Source organism: Hemiscyllium ocellatum, chromosome 20 (assembly GCF_020745735.1).
Source record: "Hemiscyllium ocellatum isolate sHemOce1 chromosome 20, sHemOce1.pat.X.cur, whole genome shotgun sequence".
NCBI lineage: Eukaryota > Metazoa > Chordata > Chondrichthyes > Orectolobiformes > Hemiscylliidae > Hemiscyllium > Hemiscyllium ocellatum.
This window is the reverse complement of record NC_083420.1, coordinates 21,824,648-21,852,554: the sequence shown is the minus strand read 5'-3', so window position 1 is coordinate 21,852,554 and position 27,907 is coordinate 21,824,648. Positions and strand designations below refer to the sequence as shown.

At 39.0% G+C, this 27,907-nt stretch overlaps 1 protein-coding gene across 2 annotated transcripts in view; it reads left to right on the top strand.

The window, feature by feature from the left end:
• The window catches only part of trrap (transformation/transcription domain-associated protein), a 211,024-nt gene that overhangs the window by 54,501 nt on the left and 128,616 nt on the right, over nucleotides 1-27,907 (top strand). For both annotated transcript variants that reach the window (XM_060840562.1, XM_060840563.1), the window contains 9 exons: nucleotides 63-233; nucleotides 7,103-7,171; nucleotides 12,952-13,071; nucleotides 15,481-15,600; nucleotides 15,879-16,040; nucleotides 18,279-18,460; nucleotides 19,198-19,396; nucleotides 20,839-20,967; nucleotides 21,806-22,072. In XM_060840562.1, coding sequence (XP_060696545.1) covers nucleotides 63-233; nucleotides 7,103-7,171; nucleotides 12,952-13,071; nucleotides 15,481-15,600; nucleotides 15,879-16,040; nucleotides 18,279-18,460; nucleotides 19,198-19,396; nucleotides 20,839-20,967; nucleotides 21,806-22,072 — 1,419 coding nt within the window. The remainder of the gene's footprint in view (nucleotides 1-62; nucleotides 234-7,102; nucleotides 7,172-12,951; nucleotides 13,072-15,480; nucleotides 15,601-15,878; nucleotides 16,041-18,278; nucleotides 18,461-19,197; nucleotides 19,397-20,838; nucleotides 20,968-21,805; nucleotides 22,073-27,907) is intronic.

The window sequence follows — 27,907 nt, the reverse complement described above, 5'->3', positions numbered from 1 at the left end:
AATCATCCTAAATCTCAATGTTTTGAATCGTCTGAATTTTCTTTCAATGTTTACATTTTCAGTTTTTGGAGGGAGCCACAATTGAAGTAGATCAAATCCACACTCACATGCGGCCACTCCTGATGATGTTGGGTGATTATCGCAGCCTGACTTTAAACGTTGTGAATCGCTTGACGTCTGTTACAAGACTTTTTCCAAACTCCTTTAATGATAAATTTTGTGATCAAATGATGGTAAGTGTACAAGTAACTTTATCTGTAGTATTATTTGCACGTTGTAGATATTTAAACTGTTGTGGAATTTGTGTTATTAACAATCAAAAGTGGATGGTCTTTTGTCATTTGTTGGCCATTTTTCTTGCTCTGCCTTTCTGAGGAAGTTAAGTTGTGCTAGAATAGCAATGATTTTTAAGATCTTTTATGAAATAGAACCAGCCAACCAATGCCGGAAACCGAAGCAGCCTCTAGATTTTTGGCAATTTATAACGATCTCCATTTTCTCAATCTACTTTAATCTGGAAATGGAAAGCTTTCAGTAGTGCTGTTAATTCTAATTGAATCTCATTCCCACTAAATGGTGGCATACATAGGGAGAACATGGAATAGGAAGAGACAATTTAGCTACTTGAGCCACTTGTCCCACCTTTTCAAGAAATCACTGCTGATGAGTACAAGAGTTAGGAAGTCATATTGCATTGGTTAGGCCACTTTTAGAATATTGCGTGCGGTTCTGGGCGTCTTCCTAGCAGAAGGATATTGTGAAACTTGAAAGGGTTCAGAAAAGATTTACAAGGATGTGGCCGGGTTAGAAGGGTTGAGGCATAAGGAAAGGTTGAATAGGCTAGGGCTGTTTTTCCTGCAGCGTCAGAAGCTGAGGGGTGACCATGTAGAGGTTTATAAAATCATGAGGGGCTAGATAGGATAAATAGACAAAGTCTTTTCCCTGGGGTGGGGAACTCCAAAACTAGAGGGTGTAGGTTCAGGGTGAGGAAAATATATAAAAGAGACCTGAGGGGCAACTTTTTCCACACACAGGGTGGTGAGTGTATGGAATGAGCTGCTAGAGGAAGTAGTGGAGGCTAGTATAATTGCAATATTTAAAAGGCATCTGGATGGGTATGAATAGGAAGGGTTCGGAGGGATATGGGGCAGGTGATGGCAAGTGGAGCAAGATTAGGTTGGGATGTCTGGTCCGCATGGATGAGTTGGACTGAAGGGTCGGTTTCCGTACTATACATCTGACTCCATTTACATTTCACTTGAACTTCATTTCCATTTTATATTCTTGTCCAGCAACAAATCTATTGATCTTATTTTTAAACTATGCTCGCATTTGCTTTTTGTAGGAGAGAATTCCATTCTGCTACCCTTGAAGTTAACAAAAGTGTCCTAATTCCTGATTTTAAGGCCATGTTCCCTGGTCTTTGGCTCACCGAACTGCGAAAAAATGTTTCTGCCTCTATGGATTTTTTTTCAACCTAGATCAAATATCACTCCATCTTCTGTAATCTAGGGAATGCAAGCCTAGTTTATGTAACCTCTACTCATATGTTAAATTCAGGAGTTCTGTGAGCATTCTAATAAATTTATCCTGTGCTCCTTCCCAGGTCAATATATTTTTTCTAAGCTATACAGTACTGCTGATCAGGTCTGGCTGGAGCTTTGTACAGCTCTCGCAAAATTCCTACCACCTAGCCTTCATAAAGACTGACATTAATTATGCCATTTTTTTTCTCTCATTTTCTATCTGATCCCTAAATTATATTGATCTGTGTAGATGGACCTCTAAGTCTGTTTGGAGTTCCAGTTATTAAGAGCTTTTCAACTTTTACATAATATTTGGATCTGGTAAGAATTGTAGTTTAAGAATTTTTAAGAATGTGAGTTTTCTGCCATGGTCTTTAGAACACAGAATTTGTCAACGCGTTGGTTTAAGAAATCTGGAATTCATCTTTACCATTCAGAGCTATCTTGTTTAAGTATTTTTTGTGGGAGAAAAAAAAACGCATCTTTGGTGCAAAAGTTTTGGGACATTTAGCTATTTTAAATAGTGGTCTTTTAATATTCCCATTCATTTGGCAGGGTTGTGGTAAAAGCACTAAGTGAAAATGTGGGTTATAATTATTCATGTATACCTTATTCACCTTTCGCAGAATAAGGTATCCTATGGTGCTTGACAAGAACATGATAAAACAAAGTTTAAATTGAACCATGTGAAGAGATGTTAGGCAGGTTGACTAAAAGAGATACTTTGTTTTCCACAAAAACTCTAACAATATGAAATGCACATGCCTGGCTGAGCTGTTGTTAAATGGGGAAGTCTCTGGACTAACACGCTTATTAAGGGTGTCTGCCAGCCTATCCCTTATGGCTGTCAATATGGGAATAAAAACTGATAGTAAGACACTTAAAACAAACAAAAAAGCTTTGAGCTTTTGTCAAATTCTGAAGAACATGGGGATATAGAATATATACATAGGAGAAGATGGCACTAATTTGTTGAAGTTAAGAATACAGTGATAGATGAAACACTATCAGAACCAGTTAATTTGGCCTGCCCAGACAGTTATGATAAAGCATGCATTCCCTATTCCACCAAAAACTCAAATATGATTGCCTGCGAGACATGAGCAATCAGAATAAAAACCCAGGCCAGTTTTTGGGAAAATAGAAGCTTACTGATGTAAGGAAACTTGGTGTACTTGGTATTTTTTAATGTGAAAGCAAGTTGGATGAATTAAGCTGAATGAATCGTTATTTTTGCCAACTGTGCTCACTAATTGTGAAATAAAGCAGCTTCATGATTCACATGTGACCTCAAGGTTTCTTGATTCTCCACTGAAATGTTTGCAGTGGCATTTGGATATCAGGTAGGTTGGAAGCCGAGGAGGTGCTTTTGTTACAACCCTGAACTATGCTGTTGGCACTTTGAATTGATTCTGGCACAGAAGGGATGTGTGTTGAATCGCAGAAGTGACTGACAGCAGTGGTCATGAGAAAGTGTTTGGGAGCGAACTGAATGATGTGGAATGAATTCAGGATGGACTACGATGGATGGGACATGGGTCATTCTCAGTCAAATGTGAATCAATTTTTGAGAGAGATTCAGTTTAAATCACCAATTTACTCAGTCAAACTGTGCTTAAAATAAAATTCTGATGACATCTCCTCTTCTCAATCAATACCTTTCGATCTGTTGAAAGCTTTATTTCCCAGAAACCTCAGGTATAGCTCCTTCGTCCAATAAACATTCAAGGTAGTGCTTTGCCAGGCACTGGTGGTAATTTCAATTAGTTTTGTTTGGGTTTTGTTTGGACTTGGAGCTGGACAAGTTGTAAATCTAGTTCGGTTTCTTCTGTTCTGGTTGACTACGCTGGTCTACTCCCCAACCCGCTGAGGAGCTAAAAGTTTGGAGTGAATATTTCCTGATTTGCAATTCAGTCTTACTCATGGTCAGTCCCATACACCGTCATGTTTTTCATTAACTTAAGTTGATCCTAAACTCTATTGCCTACGTCCCAACTTTCTCCAAACTCATTCACCCACAATCACTCCATATCTGTATATCTGTAATACCTTCATTCTAAAATTTTTAGCCTACTGCAATCCATTTAGGCTTCCCCGTTATCCCTGTAACCTACTCCAGCTCTGCTTTTTTTTTCCTACTGTCCTTCAGGTTTAGTATGTGGCACATCCCCAATTTCAATTCATCCATCGCGGATGGCTATTCCTTCAATTACCAAGTTTTATGCACTAAACTCTGTTTCCTCCTTCAAAATCAGCTTTGCAGTTTTGGCCATTTTCTGTGTTGTTGCTGTGACTCAGTGTTTAATGTTTTTTCTGTAGTGTTCCTGGGAAATACATTGGCATTTTTCTTACTATGTTAAAGTGCTGGCACAGTATGTCTCAAGTAGAGCATAAACTTTGGCACGGACTGGTTTGGCCAAATGGCTTGTCTCATTTCAGTGAAGGAAAATGTAAATTTGCCATAGTCCCATAGGACTGCTCTCTCATTAGAGAGACACGACTGGTGGTGGTTTAATCTGAAAGTCACCATGCCTCACATACTGGCATGACTCTGCATTGCAAGCCAGCTGTCCAGCCAAATGAGCCAATCGCCCACCACCCGTACAATGTCTTCTAATAACTTGGTGTTAATAGTTATTGAGCAACGTACACTGGTAGCTTAAAGTAATTAATAATAATTAATAAAATAAATATGCAAATATTATTGAATGACCTGGCTTAAGTACAGTATATTATGTGAATAAATGCTTTTTTAAATAGAAAATGGATGTTCTGCGCTGTATGACTGTGCATCAGAGTGCCAGGATGCCTTAGCACAGGCTGCAGTAAACAGCCTGAGAGGGAGGAAGGACTGAGAGCAGTATATTGGAGCAGACCAGGGGTTTATTTATTTTATATACTTCTAATGCTTTTCTTGAGGTTATTTTTCAGATTACTATTTAAATTTTTAGAGTGTCTCCTTTCTTGTTATCGCTAATTCCTTTATTATATGATACAGTCAAGAAACAACATTTATCTTCTGTAATTGTTACCCCATAAGTTACTGGGGCGCGCACACAGGCAGAATTAGAAGAATTAATCAACATCCTCAAACATCATCACCCCTTTATCAAATTTAAATCCACAACACGCAAGTGTTAATATCTTAGACAACACAGTATTTACATTAGCAGAAAATGACAACAATAAGCAACAAAACTTTTTTTGAAAATAATTTAGTACACAGTAACTATTATCTGAAACGTGCCTTCACAGACTAATGATGTTGCAGCTACTGTGTGTTCCATTAACTCAGTTAAAACTATTCTCTTTTTTTCATCATTGAAACTTCCCTCTTCCTCAGTCTGGCTTTTGCTCACCCTTCCCTGCCTAACCTCTCCATCTTCCTCTTCTCTTTTTCTATTCCCCAACCCCTTCTATTCTCTCACACTACCATCTTGGAGCTGCCCCCTCCCTTCTGCAACTCTCTCAAGTTTTCCAGCACTGGCCCAATAACTCCAGCTTCTCCAACCTGGGATGGCTGGGTTACACTTGCTTCTCTGTCAGTGTTTTTGATCCCCCTCAGCTGTCGTTCCTCTCACGTGCTTGCTACTGATGATAAATAGTATCTTTGAGGAGCAGCTCCTCAAACTGCTTGATAGTACTACATGAAGGAGTGCATCCTCTGACTGTTCTCATGATTGAATTCTCTTGCAGCTTTTATAGGGTGAATTTACCCATCATCTCTTTGTAATTTGAATGCTTTAATTTCAAGGTGCTTTGTGAATGTTGCATTTGGACATCCAGTTTTAATTCATCATTTGAATCTTCTGTTTTGTTCTTAAACTGCTATCGTAAGATTTAAGATTTTCCTGGCATTCCATGAAGCATTTGTTCACCATCAAATAGCAAAATCACTTTCATGGCTTAAAATTCACTGCTGTTCTATTGAGACTGGGTCTGGGTTAGACACTGCTTGCTTTTTTTTATTGTTTCACTTCTGGAAATGTAATTAGCAAATTGACTCCATGAAATAGTCAAAAGAGATAGTGTTCTGACGTGTATAAGTAACAGTAACCTCAAGGCACAATAAACTGGAGTAATGTTTGGCATTACGCTAAATTGTTTTAGCTGGAATTGCCCCAGAATTCTGTGGAAATGTTATCTACATTAGTTGCATTATGCATTCTTAGATGCAACATGAGTTTGGTAATTTTTGTGGCATTTTTCCTCTTATTATTGAGCAAGAGGGTGAGGGAAAACTAGACAGTACTGGAAAGGTCACAATTAATGCCTGTTTCCAAAGGCCCCTCAAAAACATTCAGTTTTACAACTGAAGGGCTCGCTTAGTCAACTTAGAGTTGACTCTTTACTGTATGGTACAAGTTATGGATAGGGTTTAAAGTTTATGACTGACAGGTTGTCAAATTAAACAAGTTAGTTTTTGACCATCCGACTCTGGGATCTGAATAACCAGGTTTATTTAGTAGCAAATGTCAAGAAGTGGCTGAGCAAAAGTAAGTGAAATATTTCCACTTTTAAAACACTTCAATCTCAAACTCCCATGTTAGGTTTTGAACTTGCGTACTCTGAATTATTGGCCAGCAATGCTAATTCATCCATATCTAAGTAGCATAAATATATTGAAACACTTGTGTCACAAAGCTGGCCCCTTTTTGTTCTAAAAGCTCTTCCTTTTCTCAAGGATACTGATTTTTTTCAGAGGGGTCATGAAACTCTCCCGGTTCCGATTAGACTGATTTGGTACAGAGATCAAAGGATATTGAGAGGCCTTTGTGTTTATATGTAAACAGATGAGACTTCAGGCCAAAGTGGTCATGTTTTAGAAGTGACCTTTATAATGAATGGGAAGTGGTCAGCTCTCTTGCTGGGCAGTTCAATCCAGAACGAGTTAGGAGTTCAACAGTAAGCTGCATGGAAACTCTCTCTCTCTCTCTCCCCCTCTCTCTCTCTCTCCCCCTCTCTCTCTCTCTCCCTCTCTCTCTCTCTCTCTCTCTCTCTCTCTCTCTCTCTCTCTCTCTCCTTCTGCCCTTCTAACTTCAACCTGTAAACATTTGTTTCATTTTTTTTTACTGGTCTTTAAGGGGGTTTGCTTATTGGGACTGTTGTGTATATTTTGAACAATAAAATTAAGTCTAGTTTGGATAGATTGAATTCTGAAGGGGTTCGTTATTCTGTTCTTCATGTTTCATTGTGTAATTTTGTGAATAAGTTTGTCTGTTTTAAAACGTGGTAGTCAACCTAGCTAATTTACTCTGGGTAATTTTCATTGTACACTTACTGAAGCAAATTGCAAAGTTATGGTCTGAGTTGACTGCTCAAGAATATTTTGAGTGCTCTGGCCTAGTCTATAACAGTTACTACTAGAGAAATACATGAAAGAATTTTTAAACTTGTATATTTTGATTCTGCAATCCAGTAACTAATCAGAGGGAGTATGCCACTTAGAATCTTTAATAGCAATTTAAACTCTTGTTTAAGTTTCACATTCACTTAGTTGTGAAGTAAATGAGGTGATGAATTCAAACAGTGTGAAAACTAATTTAATGGATAACCATTTGTTTTTCGGATCTTAGCAACACTTGCGTAAATGGATGGAGGTGGTCGTCCTTACACACAAAGGAGGACAGAGAAGTGATGGCAATGTGAGTTCTGAAATTTGGTTTATTGTTGAATAAGTTTTACTACAACATTTTGTTTAGGCAAAGCTTTCTGAAATAATGCTGAATGTGACCTGTTGTGACTAATTAGCAATTTATTCCTATGAGTCCATTATAATGAAGCCAATGGAGTTGACTGTTACCTGATAAGTGATTATAATTTGTGGAAACTTTTGTGATTAATTGTTTCAAAATTGTCTAATTAAATTTCACTCTTTTTAACTAATTTTAAGTTCTTTCATTTTTGTGAACAATTAACTGAGAAAAATGTTCCCGAAGAAGCATTAGGCAAGTTTCCATTCTGAATAATCGTTATGTCTCAACAACAGTAATATTTCAAAACACAACAGGAAATCTTTGGTGATAGCAAAAACTTAAGTTTTAAATATTTAGTTTTTTTTCTATCTCTTCTTGCAAAGTCATATGTTGTAAATGCACAAAATCTATAACTAACCTGAGTTTTTCATTTTTTTTTCTCTTTTGTGTGAAGTAGATGTTGCTGGTGAGCCCAGCATTTATTGTGAATCCCTAAATATTCTTTAGTTGAGTGGCTTATTAAGTCACAGCATTGCTATGGATCTGGTGTCACATGGAGGTCAGACCAAATACAGATGAAAATCTTCCTTCTTTAACTGTGCACCAGATAGTCTCCGTAATGGTGACCATGAAACTAACTCAATATTTTAAATTCATTAATCAAATGTAAATTCTGCCAGCTGCCAAAATGAGGTTTGAACCCGTATGTTCAGATTTTTAGTCTGGACTTCAGGTTTGCTAGTCCTTTCACTATGCCACCATATCTCTAATGGTGAATGCTGACTTCAGTTTACTGCAGCCATTTAAAAAGATAAGCAATGTTTTAATCCTACATGCATCATGTTTACAGCTCTCACTCACTCACTGGCTGGCACTTCTGCCTCTGAGTCATAAGTATGTGGCTTCAAGTCCAATTGAAGAGACTTGTTTTTAAAAAAAACATTCAGGCTGATACTCCTGTGCCAATTTTGAGGGAATGGTACACTGTAAGAGATACTGTATTTCCAGTTAAATCGAGACCCTGCCATGCACTTAGTGGATGTAAAACACTGACATTGTCCTCAAAAAGAACCGATATCTTCTGGCCAGTATTCATTCCTCCAATCAATACTCTCAAAACTAACATTCGTGTTAGCATCTGGAATTTTGCTCCGTGCAAGTTGACAGTTCTTAAATTTCAAAAATAGTCTAACTGGAAAACAGATCAAACACACTGAAGATCTGAAATATGCTATAAATCGCAGGTATTTCTCTTCTCAATGTCTGATCCTTAGCCATTTGGGGGAACATGGTAAATTTAATACCCGTGTCCTAGTTGTCAACTTTCATTTGTAGAATTCATGTTGTGTTGATTCCTCTTGTAAAAATTCTCCCTCGTGTATTAAATTTTAGTGGCTTACCACTTCGCATCCTCCTCTGACCAAGACCTAAAGAAATAATTATGGCAAAGCAGTTAAATCTTTGTGCAGATATGGTTCACAAGACACACTTTCTTCAAAGCAATCAGTTAATCGCATTAAAATTGATAGGCTCTGATGTCATCTTGATGCCCTTGTATTATTAGACAGAGTAACCCCAAATTTTGAAGTACGAAAGCCAATGTATTATTTTGCATGGAAGGAAATACCATTGGCTTTAGGAACAAGATTACAGCATCTCTTTTAACACTCGGTTTGTAGTAATTGTTTTTAACTAACACTTTTTATTTGTGCTATAATAGCATTTTTTCTTTGTCTTTGAATTGCTTTTGTAATGTATTTTAGTTATCGTAATTTTTGTTGACTCTTAAAGGAGGCCATTAGTCCCACTGTGCTTGTACTGGCTTTAGAAAGAGTTATCTGAACAGTCTGAATCCCCTTTTTCTTTCTGTAGGTCCTAGGGTATAGCAGCTGAATCTATATAAGACAGTTCAAGTGTGCTCATCACCTTAACGGTCCAATCATTTGCACTAATGATGTCATTTGAGTTCCTTCCACATTATCATGCAGCAAACTCTGTGAACACTTTCCAACTATGGTGAAATTATGTTTTGATGAATCTCTAGGGATTACATTAATTTATACATTCATTCATTTGCTCGGTCTCATTTATTGCAAGTAGCACTTATTGTCTGTCCTATTCGATTTCTTTTTTGTCATGACTTTTGTTTTGGTTTAGCCTGCCATGGAGGGGGTGGAGGTGAGAATTCTGGTAAAGGCTGTGAGTGCAGCAGGAAACTATCCAGTGGTGTTGTGATGTCTTCTTTGTCTTGTATTGAGCTGTTTTAGTAGTGCGTTCGTTCAAATTGTGAATTTTGTTTGAAGTTGCAATGCTGTGGAACCTTCTGGTGGTTGTCTTATTTGTGACCTTGTGGAATTGAATCTAAAGTGTTTAAAAAGTCAAGCGCATGTGAAGTTGTTTTTTATTTTAGAAATGACATTCAAAGATTTGATGAAATTATCTGTGGGGATCTTTTATTTAGTACAAAAGTATTTCCCTGTATTTTTTCCCCCGAATGCTTCCACTTGTGTATATTGCATGTCTCCCAATCGATATTTCTTGGGAGGACTTTACAGCCATTTAAGAAAAAACTGCTTTGTGGTCTAAACAATTGCACAGGAAAATAAATCCATTACCACAGTGATGTGTTTTTTTAAAAAATTAGTTCTAAACTGTAGCACATTACTTTCTGTTGAGGTTAATATCTTATGTGTACCTAGACATTGAGTAAAAACAACCATTGTCATATTGTATTAATTATTTTATTTTATATAAACTTGTCATATGTTGGGACATACCTTTTTGAAGTTCTTCTTCTGTTGTTACATGTTAATTTTCTTCTCCAAGCCTCTTCACCATCTACTCGATCCCTGCTCCATCCATGTCATAAGGAGCATGTGTCCATGTCATAAGGAGAAAAGGAATTTGTGGAATGTCTGCAAGATGGTTTTTGGAGCAACTTTGTGGTAGAGCCCATTAGGGAACAGGTGGTTCTGAATTTGATGTGAAATAAGGCAGACTTAAGGTGAAGGAATCCTTGAGGGCAGTGACCATAGTGTGATAGAATTCACCATGCAGTTGAGGGGGAGATGCTGGAATTAAAAATAATTGGTTGTTTTAAAATTACAATTAAGTAAAGCTAATTATAAAGACATGAGCGAAGAGATGGCCAGAACTGCTAAGAATGGACACCCAAGCAGGAGGAATGGCAGGCGTTTCTGCGGTTAATATAGGTGTCACAGTGGAAATCCATCCCAAGGAAGAAGAGAGAGACTGGGGAGGGGAGGAGGCAATCTTGGCTGACAGGGAAGTCAGGGCAGCAATAAAGCAAAAGAATTAGAGTATAATGTGGTGAAATCGGAAGTGGGTACTGCAGATGCTGGGGATGAGAGTTAAGATTAGAATGGTGCTGGAAAAGTACAGCAGGTCAGGCAGCATCCGAGGAGCAGGAGAATTGATGTTTCGGGCAAAATACCTTCATCAGGAAACCCTTCCAGATGAAGGGCTTTTACCTGAAATGTCGACTTTTCTGCTCCTATAATGTGGTGAAGTTACAGGGAAGCCATAGGGGTGGGAAGCTTTTTAAAAAACTGGCAGAGGGCAACTTAAGTTGGGGGTGGGAGGTGAAGATGAAATAGGAGGGGAAGCTAGCTAGTAATATAAAAGAACATTTTTTTTAACATATAAAGTTAAGAGTGAGGCAAGAATGGACATTTGACTACTGGAAACAGGTTGGAGAAATAATCATGGGGAGCAAAGACATGATGAAAAGAACTGAATAGCTGCTTTGCATCAGTGCACAGTGGAAGACATCAGTGGCATACCTGACCTTCAAGAGAGTCAAGGGGCAGAGGTGAGGGTAGTAGCTGTCATTAAGGAGAAAGTGCAGGGGAGGCAGAAAGTTCTGAAGGGTGGATAAGTTACCTGGACCAGATGGACTACATCCCAGAGCTCTGAAGGTGATAGTTGAGATTGTTATAGTGATCTTTCAGGAATCACTGGAGTCAGGTACAGGTCCCAGAGGCTGGAAAATGACTTGTGCAAGACTCCTGTTTAAGAAGAGAGGGAGGCAGGAGCACTCTAAGCTGATTAGGATTGGCTGTCTGGCAGAAGGCAGAAAGTGGAGATAAGAGTCATTTCCAAGATGACAGGTAGAGTTCCACAGGGTGAGTGTTAGGGCCACAACTATCCACGTTATATGTTAATGATCTAAATGAAAGAACTGATTGCATTATTGCTAAGTTTGCAGATGACACAAAGATGGGTAAAGGGACAGGTAGTGTTGGGGAGGCTGCAGAAGGATGTGGATAGACTAGAAGAGTTGGCAACCAAGCAGCAGATGAAATACAATGTGGGATAGTGTGAGGATATGCATTTTGGAAGAATAGAGATGTAAACTATTTTCTAAGTAGGGGAAAGCTTTGGAAATCTGAAGTACAAAAGGACTTAGAAATCCCGGTTTCCAGTTATCTTAAAGATATCATGCAGGTTCAGTGGGGCAGTTAGAAACATAAATACTGTGTTAGCATTCACTTTCAGAGAGCTGGAGTACAAGAGTAGGGACGTACTTCTGTGGCTTTAAAAGGCTCTGGTCAAACTCACATTTAAAATATTTTGAGCAGTTTTGCACCCCATATCTAAGGAAAGATGTGCAGGTCCTGAAGGAGGTGCAGAGAAGGTTTACAAGAATGATCCCAAGGATGAAGGGCTTGTCATATAAGGAACAGATAAGGACTCTTAGTCATTACTCGAAGTTTGTGGATGGGGGGGGGTGGAATCTGATTGAAACTGATATGGAGAAGCCTGACTAGAGTGGATGTGGAGAAGATTGTCAGTATTAGGAGAGATTAGGAAAGGGATCACCGGTTACGGGTGAGAAGGCAGGCAAATGGGATTGAGAAAAGGATCAGCCATGATTGAATGGCAGAGCATACTTAATAGGCTAGCTGAATGACCAGATTCAACTCCCATATCTTAATGGTCTTATATCAAGGAAGGATACTTAGTTCATTGGATCTTGCATTTTACAAGAACAACTAGGAACAGGAGCTAAGTCCATTAAAACATGAGCTGATTAAGGTCTGCTTCATTTTCCCATCCTGACTCTTGATATCTCCCAATTCCTTTTGAGCCCAAAAGCCTATTAATCCAAATATATAATCTCACATTACAAACTGTACTACTAATTTAATGGCAATATACAGGAAAGAAATAATTCTCATTTTAAAAAGAATTTCTCTGTGTAACCCATTTTTGGATCGATGTGCAGATATTTTGAATATGATGTGAATATTCAAAGCACTAATATGCTGACGGAAGCTTTCTTTTTTAATGAGCAATTACATTTAAATTATGTAAGGACTCATCGTAATGAGTGATTTCATTTGTATTTTATTTCTGCCACTCGTCTCCGGGTTTCACTTGGGCAAGAAAATAAGTATCTCTTTCTTAGACTATGATTTAAAGGAAAATTATTTAGGAATTTGCAGATTATTTAAGAATTTTGTTGAGTGTTCAGTAATCAGATGACATTACAACATTTACCTGGGAAGCATGATCTTTCCAGGGTATGCTACAGAGTTTCTGCAGTTGAAGAACTTGCACTACTGTGTGCATGTTTTCTGTTGACAGGAAATTATAGCTCTAGAAATGGGTAGAGTTATGTGCGTAGTTAATGAACTGATGCTTTGCATCTGTACAGTTACTTATGTTGATGGTCCTTTCATAATGTTGCTAATTTGCTTGCACAGGAAATGAAAATCTGCTCGGCCATCATTAATCTGTTCCACTTAATTCCGGCTGCACCTCAGACTCTCGTGAAACCTCTGCTGGAGGTGGTGATGAAAACTGAACGGGCCATGCTTATTGAGGTAATTAAATTTGATCCTGACCCTACTCAAAATTATAGTATTAAGATACTTTAACCAAATACAGGTGTATTAATTTCAAAGGCATAGATTGCTGGAGAGCACTCAGTGGGTTAGGCAACATCTGTGCAGAGAGAAAGGGTTAATTTCCAGGAGTTATGGTCAGCCAGGAAAGTGGCTGATCTTTTGAAGTAAATTGTTTGCTTATCTTGCTTGATGGCGGAGCTGAAAGTTTCATTTGGAAGGAGAAGATTCCCTCGGTGTGATCTTAGTGTAGCTGTGCAGTGTTCTCTAACGTGAATGACAAGGACAGATCAAGTGGTACAGTGGATAGAATTTTTACAGGGGGCAGGGTGGGAGGAGGTGTAATCTAGGTAGCTGTGGGAGTTGGTCGGTTTATAGTAAATGTCCGTGTTGAGTCGGTCGCCCGAGATAGAAATGGAGAGGTCTAGGAAGGGGAGGGAGGAGTCTGAGACAGTCCAGGTAAATTTGAGGTCGGGGTGGAAGGTGTTAGTAAAGTGGATGAACTGTTAAACCTCCTCGTGGGAGCACGAGGTAGCGCCGATACAGCCATCGATGTAGCGGAGGAAAAGGTAGGGGGTGGTGCCTGTGTAGCTGCGGAAGGTGGACTGTTCCACATATCCGACGAAGGGATGGCGTTTTTACAGGGGACAGGGTGGGAGGAGGTGTAACCTAGGATGACATTTTTACAGGGGGAAGGATGGGAGGAGGTGTAATCTAAGATTCCTGAAGAAGGGTTTATGCCCGAAATGTTGATTTCTCCTGCCCCTTCGATACTGCCTGACCTACTGCGCTTTTCCAGCAACACATTTTTCAGCTCTGATCTCCAGCATCTGTAGTCCTCACTTTTCTCCCAGTGGATAGAAGTCATGCCTGCCCAATGTGTCAAAACTAAGCGCAGCAGTATTTGTCGCAATAGATTCAAAACAGAAAATACATTGGAACAAAAACCCAACTCTGATAAATTTGCCAAACTTAAGTTTATGCATATTTTTAAAAAGTCAGATAAATGGTATCAGAATTATGCCAAATACTTTAAATTATATCATTAAAAATCCGATCCCTTCCACAGCTGATTTGGAAGTCAAAGTGCCTTCCAGTGCACATTCCCTCAGTGGCCTGGATTTTAAATTGCTCTCAAAGTGACTGTTTGTTTCTGCCTGGAAGCACTGCTCCTAAAACATTATGACGTAAATGGTCGTTGCTCTGTCTGTTGTGTGTATACTGGTTGTCAGCATCCACAACTCCTCTACGTTTTCTACTTTTCCAGCAAACTTATTCTCATTCAATCCTTACCTGATTGAAGACCTGGATTGAATCTGACTCCACCATTCTCTTAGACCATGAATTCCAGGATGTAACCAGTTGCTGGATTTCTTAAATCCTTGAGTTGCTTTTTATTCTCTTCCCATGGGTGACATTTTGTTATTACTGGACTGACAGTCCAAGGTTTTGTAACTGCTGCTGCTTCCTTATTATCCTGAGATTGACCAGAGTGACCCATTAACAAAACCTGATACAAGCATGTCTTTCATTGTTGCTGGGTCTCTGATTAGTGTATTGATGGTGAACACTGACAGCTTTGTCACCAGAAGCACAGGAAACACTTGTTTCTAGTTGATGACCTATTCTCAAAATTTGTTCTTGATTATAAACAATATGGAAATTAATTTTATTTTAAATTGTGCAATCTTTTAAAGTGTAAGTAATGGTCATCTGAATACAATATAGACACCTTTTGTGTATTGAACTGTGCTAGTTTACCATAAATTCAGACTCTAGTTTCAGTTCACAATACTTTCTGCTAGAACATGAATATGTACTAAACTTTATTACTTTTAACTCCATTTCCTGAATTTTGCCAGTTTGGATCTATGATGTTCCAATTAAATAGATTGAACTATGTATTAATTTTCTTTGAAACTTTCCAGTTTAGAATCCACATAACTGTAGTTGTCACTTCTGTTATTGGAGCATTTGCCAAGCAAAAGGGCAGTGGTGAAAAAGCCTAAGGATCGTTTTAATGGGAAGATATTATTCTGCTACCGAGCTAATTCTCAGTGATCTCTGCAGGGGTATTACAAAGGAGGGGCATGCTTAAGGCAGTGAAACAGGATTGGGGAGAAAATTATTAATGCCAACTTGTGCAAGTCCTTAGATAATGAACTGTTAATAGTTTACTCTCGATGTGAAAATATATTCGCAGTTTGTAGAATGCTGATCCTGAGTAAACCTTCAATCTAGAACCGGACTCTGAAAAAGGCAGTTATAAATTTATGGCATTTTTATTCAGCATATGAATCCCAGTACTGCCACTGGATAAAGGAATTTGTGCTTTACTTCAAATTTAAATGAAGTTTACAAAATAAATCACTTTTTGCTCTTGTATAGGCTGGAAGTCCATTCCGTGAGCCTCTGATCAAGTTTCTGACACGTTATCCGGCACAGACTGTTGAACTTTTTATGATGGAGGCCACTTTGAATGATCCTCAATGGAGCAGAATGTTTATGGTAATGCTCATATTGGTCAGGACTTCCTCAGTCCCTTTTTCAAGTTGGTGCTTCCAAGTTCATTCTCAGTGAAGTGCATTATAGTCATGGTGTTACGTTTTCTTTATTTAGTTGATACGATTGCATGTAAAAATATGGAGATGGCATTGAATTGTTCTTATTGATATTACAGAAACCAGGCTAATGGTGTTTGATAAGTCTACTCATTCTACTTGGTGAAACAGTCACTAAATTGGCTAACCTTTTGTTCTGAGATCAACTCTCTTGCTCCTTTCTAGAGTTTTTTAAAGCATAAAGATGCGAAGCCTCTCCGCGATGTGCTGGCTGCCACACCAGGCCGGTTTGTTAACCTGCTGTTTCCTGGTGCACAAGCTGCAGTAAGGCCTGGGTCTCCCAGTACCAGCACTATTCGGTTAGATCTCCAATTCCAAGCCATCAAGGTGAGTAGATCTGCCCAGTTAGTTGACTGCTGCATTCCCAACTTTCTCTTTCTCTTTCTCCGACTGTACAGAATTGAATTGTATTGTTAGGTCTACCCCTTTTTTTTGAGTGCGTAAAAGTTTAAAGTGGTCATATTAAATTTTATTATAATGTACCTGCAGCCATGATGTAAAAAGTATTAGCAGTCATGGAATATGTAACAATGAAATTTATATAAAGTTCTTTACAAAATGGACAAGTCAGTTTCCTTGACAATTAGTGCAAAGTCGAAACTAGAATCTGAGGAATTCACCACAGTTCCTTGAATCCTAAACTTAACCACCAGATAATATTGATTATTATCTTAAAGTTTGAGCCCTTGCAATTCCACATAATGTTGCAATTAGATTGTTTTAAACAGCATTGAGGGGTGAAATGGCCATAGTTCTGTTCTCCTTTTTGCATTGATTGGCTTCATCCAAATTACAAAAGAAAAAATGTACTTCTGTCCCTCTGACCTCTGGAATAATCCCTGAATGAGGATGTTGTATGGTTCCTGAATGAGCGAGTATTCAAGGTGGTCACATTGCTATGGATGATTTTGTCTGCTGAGAAGTTTAATTGACTGTAGAAATAATGCAAACAGTTATTTTTGCAAGACCAGGGAAAGCATGACTTGTCAAATTTCTCTGCTTTCAATTACTGATGACATTGTTAGCAGAAACCTCTTCACTTAAGACTTTCATTATAATTGGATTAGTAATAAATATGTAGTTGTCCAGCTTGGGATAAAGACCCTGCACATAGAGATCAAAATCTCTTGCTTTCAGCTTACTCTGAATTGCCACATTACTTTCTGGAAGTTTGTCCTCGGTTCCAGTTGAGTCAGGATCTTCTCTGAATCTGATTTGATTTTGGATTTATTTCCCACTCCAAGAATGTCAACCTAGAGGTCAGGCTGGTATGCCTAATGTAGTATTATGTTGGAGGTACCAAATTTTGAGACTTTTAACTAAGGCTGTATTTGGGCTTTCTGATGGATGTGAGAAACAAAGTGAAAAAGTAGACTCAAGGGAGTCCTGACGAACAGTTATGCCTCAACCCAAGCCTTCATAATCCTCAATAACATGTGAATATTACATTGCTGGTTGTGGAAGCCTACTAAGTCAGAATTGCTAGCAAGTACAATGACTTACAATATACTTATTGACTAAAAGTATATGGAAAATGCTGAGATAGTGAAAGGCACGGTATAAATGCAAGTCCTTTCATTCCAAAATGTCTGATTTGGAACCAAAACCTAATTTGATACTTTGGCGTGCTGTAATATGCAGCTTTTTACTGTGCAGATTGTCACTTCCACTATAAACAGATTGTCACCAGGTCTCCCAAATCTACCAGTGTAATAATGGGCTGGTACTGGAGATATATATGACGCAGGCTGAGATATGTACTTTCTCAAAGTTAGTTTGGCTTGGATTAATTTGTGATAAGTTGAGCATGTTTATTAATGGAAGTAAATCCTGTAATATATCCAGATTGATTTTCTTCTGTTGATAATTTGAATAGCTCAGTATTTCCAAAACCGTTTGAGCCCATCATAATTGCAAGTAAATTAGGTTTTATGATCATTGCCAAGGTAATAGGAACTTATGATGCCAGCTAATGTTACAAACGGATCAGTCATATTTTGTTTTAATTTTAAATTTAATGCAATGTTCTTTCACTTAAGTATAAGCAGATAAGTCTGTAGATTTAGTTCTAATAATAAAGCAGAAGTTTATTGTGCAAAGCCAAACCAAGATCAGTGTACAATACAGTTTGAAAGATTTCAAAGCAAAATGAAATATCAAAACAAAATCCTATCCATTCCCCCAATACCACCACTTTACAGTTACACAAAAAGCAGAGAAATTACTGTTTTCGACTTAACCACCTCTTCTAAGTTGTGATGCTGTGAACTGAAGCCTTTTGTCTTGACCAGTCACAACTGAGCGCTTCGACTTCCTCAGCCTTTTTAAAAAAAATCTGCAAAGTTGTAATCAAACATTCCTGGTCTTTGTTTTTATAAAATGCATTTTTCTACGAACATATTTTCCTAATTGAGAAAAGAAATCTCCTTTCCTAGGAATATTACATTTCTGTGGTACAGTAAGGCAGGGGTTGGTGAGAGCAACATTAGGAAAATGAAGGTATTTAATGTCTCCTCTGTTTCCCAGACTGCAAGCTTTTTAATGTAGTTGTATTTTATTTAACAGATTATCAGTATCATAGTGAAGAATGATGGGAACTGGTTATCTGGCCAACCTCAGCTAGTGAGCCACTTACGACGGGTCTGGGTGAGTGATGCTTTCCAGGAGCGCCATCGGAAGGAAAGCATGGTAGCCACTCATTGGAAGGAACCAAAGCTTCTCGCATTTTGCCTGTTGAATTATTGCAAGTATGCAATGTTTTCTCTTGAAAACAAAAGAGACTAGCATAATTTATTTCTTAAAATGGGTGATGTGAAGGGCTTTTTCCGTTGCATATTTCCATACACTTGGAAAGCTCTTGGACTTGAAATAACACTCCATGACTAAGATCTTTGTAAACCTAAATCTATACCTGATGTTTAAGAAACATAGCCAAGCTTTCAAGCATTTTTTAATTAAATACCTAAAATTTCATTACTTTTTGGATTTCTTTTTACCATAATATGCATACTTATTTCCATATGTGCAACTTTGTTGGAATCTATAATAATGGATTAATCGCAGAATCATACAGTACAGCAGCAGGCTGTTTTGTCAGCCTTGGCTGTGCTTGCTCTTACCTCATCAATGCAACTCCTCGCTCCTGTTCCTCATTGTCTTACGAGTTATTCTATTTAAGAATTATCCAGTTCTCTTGAAAGTTATGGATCCTTTGCCAAATGACTTCAGTCTTTGTCCTTGGCCTTCCATACAATGGAAACAATTTATACTTATTTTCTCTACCAAGGCTCATCATTCTCAAATAGTATTTAATAATTTTGAATTATAGAAAAGTTAGTGCACTTCAGTGTTGCTTCACTGTCTTTGGGATTTGTTTTGAGTTTGCAGCTACATCCATAGTAAATTGATTGGAGCATATACTGAAGTTCTGATTTAATCTATCTTAGAAATGACTGATTTGTTATGAAAATTGACTTCCCTCCAGGCGGAATTATGCAGAGATTGAGCTGCTGTTTCAACTGCTTCGAGCATTTACTGGGCGTTTTCTGAGCAATATGACCTTCCTGAAGGAGTATATGGAAGAAGAGATCCCAAAGAATTACAGTGTGGCACAGAAGCGTGTCCTGTTTAACAGATTTGTGGAATTTTATGATCCAAACTTTGGAGATGAGCTTAAAGCCAAGGTGAGTGGTACTGTATTGTAAAAATAAGCTAGTTGGCACTTTGAACTACTTCAATCGTGTTCAGAAACGTCTAGAATTGTTTATCTCTGAGCATGTAAATGTTTAACTCCTGGAAAATGTCAATATAAAACAAACTTCACTGAACTGAATCTTTAGAATCTTACAGCAGAGAAGGGTGCAATTCAGTCCATGTTCTTTGTACCAACCCTTTTAAAGTTTTGGCCAATTATTTGCATTCCTTTACTCTTTTGTAATTTTTCTCCTTTCAAGTATTTATTCAATTTGTTTGCAAGTTACTATTCAATTACAGGCAGTGCATTCCAGGTCGAAACACCTTTTCTTGGGAAAAAAAAATTGAAAGCCTGTTCACCTGTTCTTAGCCTTGACATCTCAAGGACTTAAATTTCTCTCTTTAAATTCTTTCAGATTGGAGGCAAATTCTTGACATTTTTATAGCAAATTCATTTTCTGAGGATGTACAATGTTTTTGTTGTTCATCGGATCAGTAATAACTTCAAAATTATAATTAAAATTACGATTTATTTCATGTGTGATCACGTATTGTAATTAATTTGTTCCTCGACCTGTTCATTTCAAAGCCCCTAAGCCAGCGTTTTGTATTTATATTGCTGCTGTTAGACCTATCATTCTCCAGATTGATTAACCATTATAATGTAACTGTAATGGGAAAATGTAACAATGTATTTTTGGATTAATGTATTTGTGAATTTAATGTATTTCCGTGGTGATTGTTAATGATGGATGAATAGATTTAAATATCAAATATTTTATGTTTTAATCATTGAAATGTTTTGACTTTTAAATATCTGCATGACTAAAGCAACAAAGGAATTTCAGCCGAAGTACTTCAATTAAATAAAATGACTGAGTTCGCATTTAGAGATGCAATTAAACAAAAATTCACAAATTAAGAAGATGATAAACCCAACTGAATATTTACTCGTTCTCTTTTGCTGCATGCTATCCATTACCTTTTGACTTTGCCTGCGCATACCTGCAAAAATATATCAGCTGAAGATTATGCTTTGTACGGTTGGTGGCATTTACTCAGCCAGATGAACCGTTGAAGGATCGGTGATCAGTGCACAGCTGACCTTGGGTTCTGTGTTCTGATGTGCTTCTCTTGTACAATTATATGTCAGATATATCTCCGCACAAAGCACTTGTATTCATTTCAACTTGCTTCGAGAGTTTTAAACAATATTTTGATATTTATGTTATTACAAGTATTTGATCTTCAGAACTAAAGGAAATGACTAAACTTTAAAATATACTATTTTATATGACATGTTTGAGCTTAGGTGTAATGGGTTGACTGGCTTCTTACTGAATGATATTGCTGATTTTGCGGCATTCAAATGTGTGTGATAAAAGGAATATCATATGCTATTTGATGATTTTGCTGGTATGTCCTTTTTTAGGCTCTGCAGCACATCTTGATTCCTGCTTTCCAATACAGCTTTGACAAAGGTGAAGGGGAGCAACTTTTAGGGCCTCCAAATCCTGAGGGAGATAATCCTGATAGCATTACAAGTGTTTTCATTACAAAGGTAATGCTAATGGTTTGGATATTGATGCAGGTTTCTTATTTGTAAATATGAGCCAAGGAATCTTTTGTTACACTTCATGCCTTTGCTCTTTGCTGTGATAGTGCGGTAAACTGCTTAATTCCAATAAATTATTCATCAGTTTGAAAGTGTGATTATTCTTCACTGTATCTTAAAATGTAGTCCCACCTGTGGCAACTCATAAATCATTTCTGCTTTTAACAGAAGAGATTTTAGATGGTACATATTAATAATTCAGACATTTCCACAATTTGAGGCGTTTCCAGCAATGATCTCTGCACCTTGAGTATCTTGAGAGGATTCAAGATGCTCATGGCTTTTATATAATTTATTTTCTGTGAATTTACACAATTTATGTAATTGTGATGACTGATGTTGTGAAGAAGAAGAAAATTGTGGTGGTTTCCAGAAGCATTTCTTTAGAGCCAATATATTTTTCAATTCAAGTGCAGTTAATGTTGTAGAATCGTACTGCATAGACGGAGGCCATTCAGCCTGTTTTTCCACTGCTGTCATCTTTCGAAACTTATCCAGTCAGTCCGTCTGTCTCATCTGCTCTTTAATTATTACCCTTCAAATTTTTCTTGTCAAGAATATTCACAGTACCCAATTGAAAGCTGCTATTAAAGCTGTTTTCACCATTTTCCCTGACAATGCAACCTAGATTTTAATATCTCTGTTTAAAAAAAAATCATGATTTAATTTTTTTAAATACAGTTCTTCTCATCACCACTTTGTTCTTTGGCCAGTACTCATTAATTTATTAACTTTTATTAATCCTTTATCTATTTAAATAGTTATGGATTTTTTTAAATCTCAGGTACTGGATCCAGAGAAGCATGCTGAAATGTTAGATGCTTTAAGGATTTACTTGCTGCAATTTGCAACCCTTCTCGTTGAGCATGCACCCCACCACATCCATGACAATAATAAAAATCGGAACAGCAAACTGAGACGCCTGATGACGTTTGCATGGCCTTGCTTGCTTTCCAAGACCTGTGTGGATCCAGCCTGCAAATACAGTGGTCACTTACTTCTGGCACATATCATAGCCAAATTTGCAATTCATAAAAAGATAGTCTTGCAGGTAAGCTTTATATTGTAAGCCATGTAATTTCATGTAGCTTTAAATGGCAGATGTGACTGAATATCAGATTTTAATTGAGAAAATGTTGATCCCATCTACCAACAGTAATACCTGTGTAAATAGATAGTTGAGCAGAGAGACCAATAATATGCATCGTAAAATGTACAAAAGACACTCTGAAACCATGGACAAATTATGTGTGGCTTTCATTGTACTGAATCATTTTTATTGCAAGTTTACTTTCACTGAATCAGTCACAAAAATCTCAGCTTATTTGTTTTTTTGCAGTCTAAACTCCATCCCCCCCCCACCCCCAAAACCACCCATCAGAATTCTCATTGGCTTTTTATGAATACTTTGTTAACTCCTGACACAGTCAGTGTATTGACAGAGTAGCTATCCATCCACCTTTGGAATTGTATGCTTAAATGGCACGAACCCAGGCATGGAGTGGTTTGTGTGAAAAGTGAATGATGACTGGAGTTTTTTTTTTGTTTACGGTTTATTGAATTAACTATTCAATCTCTCCCTATAGCTCAAATCCTGCAACCCTGGCAATGTCCTTTGTAAATCTTTTCTGAACCCTTTCATGTTTCACAACATCCTTCCTATAGGAGGAAGACCAGAATTGCACAATGTCCTGTACAGCCGCAACATGACCTCCCAACTCCTGTGCTCAATACTCTGACCAATAAAGGAAAGCATACCAAGCATATCCTGTCTCCCTACGATTCTACTTTTTAACCATTTTGTAAATAAAGACTTATACAAACAGCATCAGTTGATCCCATGCACCAGTGTTTACAAATTTTACTGTTTGGTATGGAGCAACAAAGTTTTTTTTCGGCCTAGCCAATGCAACTGCTATTTTACTGTCTTATTAAGTTGTTGAGCAGATATATTTCTATACTTCTAGACAATTGGAGACATAGAGATGTACAACACGGAAACAGACCCTTCAGTCCAACTCGTCCATGCTGACCAGATATCCTAACCTAATCTCATCCCATTTGCCAGCACTTGGCCCTTGTCCCACCAAACCCTTCCTATTCACATACCCATCCAGATGCCTTTTAAATGTTGCAATTGTATCAGCCTTCACCATTTCCTTGGCAGCTGATTCTATACACGTGCCACCCTCTGCATGAAAATGTTGCCCCTTAGATCCCTTTTATATCGTTCTCCTTTCACCCTAAACCAATGCACTCTAGTTCTGGACTTCCCCACCCCAGGATTGGCTTTATCTATTTATCCTATCCATACCCCTCATGATTTTATAAACCTCTATAAGGTCATCTCTCGGCCTCTGATATTCCAGGGAAAACAGCCCCAGCCTATTCAGCCTCTCTCTTTATAGCTCAAATCCTCCAACCCTGGCAATGTCATTGTAAATCTTTTCTGAACCTTTTCAGGTTTCACAACATCTTTCTGATAGGAAGGAGACCAGAATTGCACGCAGTTTCTAAAAGTGGCCTTACCAATGTCCTGTACAGCCGCAACATGACCTCCCAACTCCTGGACTCAGTACTGTGACCAATAAAGGAAACCATACCAAACGCTTTCTTTATTATCCAATCTCCCTGCCACACTACTTTCAAGTAGCTATAAATCTGCACCCCCTCGGACCTTACCATTAAGTGTATAAGTTCTGCTAAGATTTGCTTTCCCAAAATGCAGCACCTCACATTTATCTAAATTAAACTCCAGCTGCCACTCTTCAGCCCATCTGATAAGATCCTGTTGTATTCTGAGGTAACCTTCTTTGCTGTCCACTACGCCTTCAATTTTTATGTCATCTGCAAACTTACTAACTTCCGTGTTCATTACTGGAAAACTTGGGACAAACGAGATATTTCACACTTATATGACATTAAACACAAATTCAGCAACATTATAACCTTGCTTAAGTCTAGCAATCCCATAGTAATGCCTATGTTTTTGAAATTTTTTTAGTTAATTATTTATTCGGTGGTTGAGGATGTTCCTTGCTGGCCAACATTTATTGTAACTGGAACTGCATTTGTTTTTTTTTCCACAATGAACATTAAATTTGTTTGTTTCAATCAAGGCAATTGCATTTAGAGTCATATGCTCGTCCATGCCGACCAGATATCCCAATCCAATCTAATCCCACCTGCCAGCACCCGGCCCATATCCCTCCAAACCCTTCCTATTTGTATACCCATCCAGATGCCTTTTAAATGTTGCAATTGTACTAGCCTCCGTCATTCCTCTGGCAGCGCATTCCATACATGTACCACCCTGTGTGTGAAAAAGTTGCCCCGTAGGTCTCTTTTATATCTTTCTCCTTTCACCCTAAACCTATGCCCTCCAATTCTGAACTCCACCCACCCTTGGGACTTTATTTATTTAGTGCTTCAAATAGGCATTTTTTGGCAGTGTTCACTATAGAAAATGAAAATGTTGGTGAGGAAAATAGAGATACTTGCATCTAGACTAGAAGAGATTGAGGTTCACAAGGAAGAGGTATTAGAAATACTGCAGAGTGTGAAAATAGACAAGTCCCCTGGGCTGGATGGGATCTATGCTAGGATCCTCTGGGAAGCAAGGGAAGAGATTGCCGAGTCTTTGGCATCGATCTTCAAATCATCATTGTCTACAGGAATAGTGCTTGAGGACTGGAGGATAGCAAATGTGGTTCCCTTGTTCAAAAAGGGTAGTAGAGACAACCCTGGTGAGTCTCACTTCAGTTGTTGGTAAAGTGATGAAAAAGATTATAAAAGATAGGATTTATAACTATCTAGAAAAGAATAATCTGATCTGGGACAGTCGACACGGTTTTATGAAGGGTAGGTCGTGCTTAACGAATCTTATTGACTTTTTTGACAAAGTGACCAAACAGGTAGATGAGAGTAAACCTGTTGATGTGGTGTATATGGATTTCAGCATGGCATTCGATAAGGTTCCCCACAGTAGGCTATTATACAAAATGCGGAGGAATGGGATTGTGGGAGACATAGCAGTTTGGATCCGTAATTGGCTTGCTGAAAGAAAACAGAGGGTTGTAGTTGATGGACCATGTTCATCTTGGTGTCCGGTTACAAGCGGCGTACCGCAAGGGTCGGTGTTGGGTCCACTGCTATTCGTCATTTTTACAAATGACCTAGATGATGGCTTAGAAGGGTGGGTTAGTAAATTTGCGGATGACACTAAGGTCGGTGGAGTTATGGATAGTGACGAAGGATGTAGTAGGTTGCAGAGAGACAGAGGATGAAGAGCTGGGCTGAGAGGTGGCAAATGGAGTTTAATGTGGACAAGTGTGAGGTGAGATACTTTGACGGAGTAATTGGAATGCAAAGTACTGGGCTAATGGTAAGATTCTTGAGAGTGCAGATGAACAGAGATCTCAGTGTCCATGTACACAGATCCCTGAAAGTTGCCACTCAGATTGACATGGTTGTTAAAAAGACATAGTGTTTTGGCCTTTTATTAACAGAGGGATTGAGTTCCGGAATCAGAAGGTTATGCTGCAGCTGTACAAAGGTCTGGTACGGCCACACTTGGAGTATTGTGTATAGTTCTGGTCACCGCATTATAAGAAGGGTGTGGAAGCTTTGGAAAGGGTGCAGAGGAGATTTACTAGGATTTTGCCTGGTATGGAAGGAATGTCTTACGAGGAAAGACTGAGGGCCTTGAGGCTGTTCTCGTTAGAGAGAAGAAGGTTGAGAGGTGACTTAATGGCCATCTCCAAACAGACCCCACCACCAAGGATATATTTCCCTCCCCTCCCCTATCAGCTCTGGAAAGACCACTCCCTCCGTGACTCCTTCGTCAGGTCCACACCCCTCACCAACCCAACATCCACTCCCGGCACCTTCCCCTGCAACCACAAGAAATGCAAAACTTGCACCCACACCTCCCCCCTTAATTCCCTCCAAGGCCCCAAGGGATCCTTCCATATCTGTCACAAATTCACCTGCGCCCTCCACACATCATTTACTGCATTCACTGCACCCCATGTGGCCTCCCCTACATTGGGGAGACAGGCCGCCTAATTGTGGAACGTTTCAGAGAACACCTCTGGGACACCCGCACCAACCAACCCAACCACCCCATGGCTGAACACTTTAACTCCCCCTCCCACTCCGCTAAGGACATGCAGGTCTTTGGCCTTCTCCATCACCAGACCATGGCAACAAGACACCTGGAGGAAGAGCGTCTCATCTTCTGCCTAGGAACCCTCCAACCACAAGGGAGATGAATGCAGATTTCTCCAGCTTCCTCATTTCCCATCCCCCCCCCACCTTACCTCCCAACCCTCTGGCTCAGCACTGCCTTCTTGACCTGCAATCTTCTTCCTGTCCTCTCTGCCCCCACCCCCTCTCCAGCCTATCACCCTCACCTTAACCTCCTCCCACCCATCGCATTCCCAACACCCCTCCCTCAAGTCTCTCCTCTCTACCTTTTATCTTAGCCTGCTTGGCCCACTTTCCTCATTCCTGAAGAAGGGCTCATGCCCGAAACGTCGATTCTCCTGCTTCCTGGATGCTACCTGACCTGCGCTTTTCCAGCAACACATTTTTCAGCTCTGATCTCCAGCATCTGCAGTCCTCACTTTCTCCTACTTAATAGAGACATGCAAGATAATCAGAAGGTTAGATAGGCTCTCCCTGTCCAGCCTTTTTCCAAGTATGGGAGCAACACACATGAGGGGACACAACTTTAAAGTGAGGGGAGATAGGTATAAGACAGATGTCAGAGGTAGTTTCTTTACTCAGAGTAGTAAGGGTATAGAATGCTTTGCCTGCAACAGTAGTAGATTCGCCAACTTTAAGTGCATTTAAGTCGTCATTGGACAGGCATATGGATGTACATGGAATAGAGTAGGTGGGATGGTCTTCAGATTAGTGTGACAGGTCAGTGCAACATTGAGGGCCGAAGGGCCTGTACTGCGCTGTTATGTTTGATATATCCTGTCCATGCCCCTCATGATTTTATAAACCTCTAAAAGGTCACCCCACCCTGACAGCATCCATAAATTTTTTCTGAAACCTTTCAAATTTCACAACATCCTTCCGATAGGAAGGAGAGCAGAATTGCATGCGATATCCCAAAAATGGCCTAACCAATGTCCTGTACAGCCGCAACATGACTTCCCAACTCCTGTAGTCAATACTCTGACCCATAAAGGAAAGCATACCAAACGCTGCCTTCACTATCCTATTTACCTGTGACTCCACTTTCAAGGAGCTATGAACCTGCACTCCAAGGTCTCTGTTCAGCAACACTCCCCAGCACCTTCCCATTAATTATACAAATTCTGCTAAGATTTGCTTTCCCAAAATGCAGTGCCTCACATTTATCTAAATGAAACTCCATCTGGCTCTCCTCCGCCCATTAGCCCGTGTGGTCAAGATCCCATTGTACTCTGAGGTAACCTTCTTCACTGTCCACTCCACCTCCAATTTTGATGTCATCTGCAAACTTACTAACTATACCTCCTTTGCTCGCTTCCAAATCATTTATGTAAATGATGAAAAGTAATGGACCTAGCACCGATCCTTGTGGCACTCCACTGGTCGCAGGCCTCCAGTCTGAAAAACAACTCTTCACCACCACTCTGTCTTCTACCTTTCAGCCAGTTCTGTATCCAAATGGCTAGTATTCCATGAGATCTAACCTTTCTAACTAGTCTCCATGGGGAACCTTCTCGAATGCCTTACTGAAATCCATATAGATCACATCTACTACTCTGCCCATATCAATCCTCTTTGTTACTACTTCAAAAAACTCAATCAAGTTTGTGAGACATGATTTCCCTCACACGAAGCCATGTTGACTATCTCTAATCACTCCTTGCCTTTCCAAATACAT